A 7227-nucleotide genomic window follows, 5' to 3' on the forward strand; every position below is an offset into this window, starting at 1 on the left:
GGGAGACCAAAGGTGTATGGTTATGCGAGGATTCTATTCGAGACTCCAAGGCATTGAGACCAATGCCTAGCTCAAATGGGGGAGAATGTCCCGAACTGAAACTTTGACCGAGGAACGCCAAGAAGTGTGCTACGACTTACCAAGGGGACATCAAGGAGCGGCCTGCGGCGCGCCAAAGTAGAGAGGCTAGCGGATATGCCTTGAGACATTTCAGAATCTCCCAGAATATTCCAGAAGATTTCAGAATCCTTCAGAGAATTCTGGAATATTTTAGAAGCACCGGGATTGCTCATTTGACTGAGTTAGTGTTTATCTATTGGACATAGTTTATCCGTATTTCTGTATATAACTACTTTTATCCATATCTTGCATAGATAAAGTCTATCCGAGTGTGGATATGTTTTGGTCTGTGTAAAGCTTCGTCGTTAGAGTTTCTATATATAAGGGAGGACCCCTTAGTTGTACTTCACTTTTCAGAGATCTAATATACATTCTATTTTTCCGAGTGCATGTTGTGGTGTTCTTTTTTTCTAGCTTAGAGTGGAATCGTGTGCGAAGTTGTACTAGCGAGTTTCTCGTGAGTATCGAAGAATTGTTAGGCCGACGGAAAAATGTTCAAGAAGAAACCATCGGACCCGTTACACCAGGAATCAACAACTATCCTAAATTAATTACACCAGCCGAATAAAAAAACTGTTATGCAATTAGCGATGTTGCACAAGCCAACCGGTGTGTTTGTTTGGGGGTTTGGATTTTGAGTTGAGATTTGAATAGTAGAAATTTTGAATTTAAATAATGGTTTGATACGATATACATAGATGTTGATGTGATGTTTTAAATATACAATTAACTTTTAGTATAATATAAAAAATAAAAAATAGATGTTTGATTTGATGTTTTGAGAGAGAAAAAATTAGATGAATAGTAAATTTGAGGTAAAATTCCCAAAACAAACACACCCTATCTACAACTACAACAGGTGAAATACTTGTTGTGCATGTGTCTACACACACTAGTATAGTAACTTTAAAAACCTCGTCAAGTTAAAAAAATAAAAACTCTTTTGAGCTAGTAGTGTTTACTGTCCACGTCAAATTCAAAGATTATATATATATATATATATATATTATCAATCGCTGCATGTCTGTGCGGATTGAATTACATCCTATCCTTGTATTCATATATATATATATATATTATATATATGTATATATGTATGCAAAATTGGATGCCATACTGCCTCTGGTTTGGTTTAGTGATACCCTCCTCCTTCACCTCCCACAAAACCACCACCTCCAAGTCTCTTCTTTGGAAGCCGCTCATGTCCATGGCCGCTGCCACCACCAACCACCTGCACTGGACATCCATCCATGCATCAATGACGTAGCTCGATCGCCACTACACTACACTACACTAGCTATGCATGCATATGCATCTTGCACTTTCCTATTAGCATAGCATAGCATCTATATCTACAAAATACAGCAATTTGAACAAGCAGGGCAACCAGTGCGTGCCTGTGCCTGTGCCTCCCGGTTAGAAGATGATATTATCTTTTGCAATATTTCTGTTATCTCTGAAAAATCGGGTCTCAATGTTGGGTCCTGTTGCCAGCACTTCTCCAGTAGCTCAGACAGCTGCGGATGAGTGTTCTTCGGGATACTTGGCCTCAGTCCCTGCCACCCGACATCCCACAATGCATACATACCATCAGGATATATATATCTAGAGAGAGAGAGAGAGAGAGAGAGAGAGAGAGAGAGAGAGAGAGAGAGAGAGAGAGAGAGAGAGATGTATGCATGTATGTATGCTTATGGATTTGTGTATAACCAATCAGTTAGCTACCAACGCATACAATAAGAATAGAAATAACATGCTTGCCTTTTGAACCACTCCAACAGCAGCTTGCAAAGGGGTCATATTGTCATATGGGAGCTGCATGCATTCAAAAAATATGCATTTAATCACCAAATTTCATCCGACATTTCTCAGACAAATATATAAAATTACCTTTCCCGTCAGCAATTCCCATATAACCACCCCAAAACTGAAAACATCAGCCTTGTGATCGTACGATTTGTGCTCTATAACCTTCAAAAACAACAAATTCTTGTAAGTAATAGACATAATCCACTCGGTTCCAAACCACTACTTAGAAAACTGAAAGATCACCAAGCCCCAATCTATCCATGCTTAAAATATTCCCATACAAGCACACACACAGGTGTATTTCCTATATGAAATTTAGTGCAAGAGATAATGTACCTCAGGAGCCATCCACCGGTATGTCCCCGTCTCAGCAGTCATCACACCAGTTTGTGCTTTTACTCTTGCTACTCCAAAATCACCTACTTTGACCACCTAGATGGAGCTCATTAGATATTTTCCCGACACCCCAAAGGCCAAGGCTTTAAAACAAAAGTAATAAAAAATAAATAAATTATTAGTGGGAGTGTAATACTCACTTCATTTTCATCCATCAAAAGATTTGCAGACTTCAAGTCCCGGTGAACTATATTGTTCTGGTGCAAATAATTCATTCCCTTTGATACATCAATTGCTACTTTCAGTAAAGCTGGAAGCGTAAAAGTACCCTTTTTCTCGCGTAAATAGTCATAGACGCTTCCTCCAGACATGAATTCTACAATTCATCCAAAGAAACATTGCATATTTAAGTCAAAATATATTGAAAAAGAAACTTGTTTACTGGGGCAACTTTCTCGTTTAACTGCCATCACTCCAAGACACATGTACTTTGTCTATGCTTACCTGTTACTATGCACAAGTTTGGTGGCCTGGTGCATGCCCCTATAAATTGTACAACATTTCTGTGTCGAATTTTCCTATAGATAACATACAAGAACAATAATAAAAAAGAACCCCAAGACCGATAATAAAATTTGTTCAATGAAAAGCAAATGAATATTGACAACCTCATTATATATACTTCTTGAGCAAACTCTTTCTGAAGTTCTGTATTCAAGCGCTCAGCCTTGAGAATTTTAATTGCCACTTCCTGGCTGCAGTAAGTACCTTTGTATCTGGAAAAACAGATAAATAAAACCTGAGTAAAATGGGAATTAAACAACAAGCTTAGGCTGCAAATGCATCTTTGAGACTTACAAATCTCCATATGATCCAGATGCAACTTTACCCTCAAATTTCAAATTTTGAGGATTAATTTCCCAGACGTCAGTGCCATCATGGGGTATTGCTAGATGATCAGGTTCACATTTTATCTTTATTTGATCCTGTTCATTTCCCAAAGGAAAAGAGTACGGATTTGACCAAGGCGTTTTCTGCATACATAAAATCTTCAAAATTCTGTATGCATCCGCACAATTCTAGATAGTTAAACCATCCAACCAGGACAAGGTATTACCTCAGCCTTCAAAATTTCCTTTTCAATTGCATATCTAAGTTGCTCAACCTCCTGGAAAGTAAATACATAAAAGATCTGATAAGAAGTGAAGCTAGATGAATAAAAATATCATCACAAAATGAGTAACAACTTGACAGAATGGCATAATAATCTTCAAGCCTCTGTCTGTTCAAATATTATAATGAGCAAGCAAAATACATGCCAGTTGATAAGTATATAAACTCCTCTCAATTTTTTATTGTCTTTTTTTAAATAAAAGTAGATTTCATAGTAATTTTTAGGGCAATCATGTCCATCCTCAAAAAAGAAACATTCATCAATACATATGTTCAGCAGTGCTCATTGCATTTGTTTGATGTATTAGGCATCCATATAGGGAAGAGAAGATCTTATAAAGGAGAGCAGTAGTAAAATCAAAGATAATCTTACCTCAAATGGCCATCCATCAACAACAAATACCTCTAAAGAGTAGCCATCCACAGTGGAGAAGGCATGTGCTTCCTGGATGTTCAATCCTAGTTCTGCTAATAGGGAAGTCAACTGCATGTTTTATCACTGTAGTTCAGTCAATGGCTAAGAAAACTAACGTGTTCCTTATACAGTATATCACTCAAGTATGTGAAGTTAGTAGGTGCAGCCACAGATACAGAAGAAATACTGTCCACAGCAAGATAGCTCAGCATTCAGTTTACCTCCATTTAGAAAGATGTAGAGAACAGCAAACAATGAATGTTTTCATGAAAAGAAAAAAGAAGCTCAAGCATTTCTTATTGCAAGCTATCAACGATATTAGCTTAGAGAATTCTCTCCAAATGACTAACAACATTTACCTGATTGAGGAGCTTTGGCTTGTCAGCAGTCGAGAAAGTAATCTCATGCATTGGCCTGCATTATTAATCAGCGCTTGCTTCAGCTTCAACAATAGATACTTCCATGGATTATTCCAAAAGCAGTCAAAATGTTAGGTATTTAAAACATTGCAAAACAAAGAACCAAATGCCATAGTCCTTAATGTTTTCATTGATAGCAGTTGAAGTATTAGAAATAAAACTGCAAGACCAAGAGCCATCATAATATAGTGTACCTTAACTTGGTAGTGGAACTTAAACCACTATCCTCATCTAGAGCTTCTGATTTGTTTGCTTCAAGGGCAAGTGCTTCAAGATTAGGAGAAGAACCAAAAGAAGGTGGTGGAGGGATACTGGACAGAAAATGGTTGTCAAGATTCAATACATCTGATGAAGCATAAAATTATGAAATGAACTCAACCAAGCAATAAATTTAAATGGAGAACCACCGGCAATAAAAGGTACAAACACCACCAAAACATGGACAGAATGAAGCAGTTTCATACAATTCTGCTGAAGCATAGAGCCAATACCTTTCCTTTCTTGGAGAATGTAAATGGACCGAATCCTCAAAATTTCCATCTGGGACTGGCACAATCTGTATAATATTAAAAAATTTAAGGCATCAACTAAGAAACATCATAAGAAGAATGAATAAGTTTATATGTTGTTGATTCTCTTCTGAGGTGAATTCAATAGTACGCGCATTTCGCCGATAGAAGATACCTCAGGAAGAATGAGAACACACTGCTAGAATAGTGAACATGAAATATCAATTGATTCATTAATCAACCAAAACTAAGGTAATAAGGGGGAAATGAAGCCCTTGATGTCTGCTACATAAGTACCTATAACTCTTGGATTTTTCACTTGACAGAATAACAGTTTCTGAGGCAATCATTTATGAGAAATATGTGTCCAGCAAAAAATGGGATACAAAAGTTCACTTCAAATTACCAAGTCCTCAGTGTTAAAAGCATATTTTAAATGTAACATACAGTGTAAAGGAAAAGTTTAAGACTGAATGTGCCAAAATAATAGCTTAACATATTGATCTTTACCATAAGAAGAGAGATTTCACTAGTACAGCAAGCTATGTCTTCATGCATATATGATATTTTCTCACTTTGAAATTCAAAACAAGGCTATAAATTGTGTACCAATCATCACTACCTTCAACTTCTAAAAGCCTACCAATATTCTGGTGTAGCAGCTAGACATGGGGTATTCTTAAGACCTAATAACTTTATCAGGGAAAATATTAGGCTTCCTCCCACGAAACCAACAAGTGTAATTCACCTTTGGGTTTTTTGTTTAAGATTTATTTGAAGATGGCAATGAAAGGAATATGCACATTCCACCTTCTTGAGAAATTGATACCTCATCCATTGAACAAAAAGCAACCATTGTGTCCCAAAAAGGATATGCACACAAGGAAGATTTGTTTCTTCCGTATAGGTTATCCAACTATTACCAAAAGAAATGATCAAAGCTATATAGTTATTGAGGTTCAAATGTCTGCCTCTATCAAAAAAACTCACCTGCACAAGGCGAACTTCAAAAGCGGGCCTATTAGCCGGAACACGAGCTAAATGCAGTAGTTTTTTGTGTGTAAGGACATCTTCGGCCCTTTCAGAATTCACATCAATCGCATACCTACGATGCACAGACATAAGATAGTTGACCATATTGCAATGACATTCAAAAGGGAAATGGTGAGATTATTAGTTAAGAATGTCCATGGCATGCAAGGAGCCTTTATCCGTTTATCAGTCGCTGATTAAGTTCTAAACAAATGCGATCAAATTTGTAATAGCACGTTCAAACTAGCCAAAACTAAAGGGAATAATAGAAGGTAAGGAAAAGGCTTGAAAATCGAAACAAAAAATAGGCGAGATTAGAGGAAAAACGTAGAAAGCTCGTGAGACGACGATAATATCGAAATAAAAAATGCGAGAGGTGAAGAGCAACCTGGTCGGCAAACGATTGAAATGCGCCCAGAGCTGATCATCGAAACCGGGCTCTCGAGATTCGGGATGGTCGGCTTCCTTGAGTCGCCGCAAAACCTCATTGTAAACCTCCAGCTTCTTCCGGCGGTGGCGGCTCTTGGACGATTCCCCCTCCCTACGTGAACAGCTCTCGTTATCTTCCATCACCATTTGGTATTTCGAATTAGATTGCGTGCCTGCAGTTTACGTACAATAAGTATATGTATCAGATAGATAGGTTAGGATAAGCGGGGAGGTGACCAAATTAACAAGGCAGGAGGGAACCTGAGATGCTTTCGTTCTAAGAAGGTGGAAGCTCGATCTTTCTTCTGTCAAAGCTACAACAAACCCTCCTCACCTCCCCGCAATGCGGACTGAAAGGGATAAATGAATAAGTAAATGTACCAATGATGGGATTGGATTGAAACAAAGAGAAGATGGGGCTTGAAAATGTTTATCCTTGATCCACAACACAACTCCTCTAGTCTATTATTCTGTGAATCAATCAATCAGCAGCAGCAGCAGCAGCATGAGCAGAAAGAATCAATCCAGTTGATTTGAGATGTTTAGGTATTGGTGGAATGTAGTAGGTAGCAGCCATGTCGTGTTTTATATTCATGGTTCTGATCTTGCTGGAGAGGAGATTTGAGTAGCAATAGGTACTATTCAGTAAAATCACAAGTAGTGCGGTAGTCTTGATGGCTGCCGCGGTGTGATGTGATGTGATTCTGCTGACCAAAGTGCTTGCCGTTGGCTTATCCAGTTGGACGACGTGGCAAGAGAGAGAGAGGGAAAGAGAGAGAGAGACAAATAGATACAGTGGCCTTTGGCCTCACCCAAAAGCCACTAAATGCCAAATAGTATGAATGGAAGGGATCTCTTCTGGAGCGGCGACCAGATGCCGAATATATGCTAGTATATTATTAATGTTGATTGTTGTTGGCTTTAATATCTTAATAAAAAAAATTAATATATGATAGTAGTAGTATATTTGGAAGAAAACAACTTA

The 7227-nt window shown here is 37.9% G+C and overlaps 1 protein-coding gene across 1 annotated transcript; it reads right to left on the reverse strand.

The window, feature by feature from the left end:
- Nucleotides 1-1025: 1025 nt before the first annotated feature.
- On the reverse strand, nucleotides 1026-6915 carry LOC127252537 (serine/threonine-protein kinase STY46-like). The gene is made up of 17 exons (XM_051276751.1): nucleotides 6504-6915; nucleotides 6202-6415; nucleotides 5772-5886; nucleotides 4764-4828; nucleotides 4467-4583; nucleotides 4213-4267; nucleotides 3812-3922; nucleotides 3383-3433; nucleotides 3124-3299; nucleotides 2934-3041; nucleotides 2770-2843; nucleotides 2466-2641; nucleotides 2266-2361; nucleotides 2011-2091; nucleotides 1882-1935; nucleotides 1518-1676; nucleotides 1026-1351 (listed from the first exon to the last, which is right to left on the reverse strand). The coding sequence occupies exons 2-17, from the start codon at nucleotides 6387-6389 to the stop codon at nucleotides 1253-1255; spliced, it is 1725 nt and encodes a 574-aa protein (XP_051132708.1). The 5' UTR covers nucleotides 6390-6415; nucleotides 6504-6915; the 3' UTR covers nucleotides 1026-1252.
- Nucleotides 6916-7227: the final 312 nt, after the last annotated feature.

Source organism: Andrographis paniculata, unplaced genomic scaffold, assembly GCF_009805555.1.
Source record: "Andrographis paniculata isolate CXL003 unplaced genomic scaffold, ASM980555v1 Contig46END, whole genome shotgun sequence".
NCBI lineage: Eukaryota > Viridiplantae > Streptophyta > Magnoliopsida > Lamiales > Acanthaceae > Andrographis > Andrographis paniculata.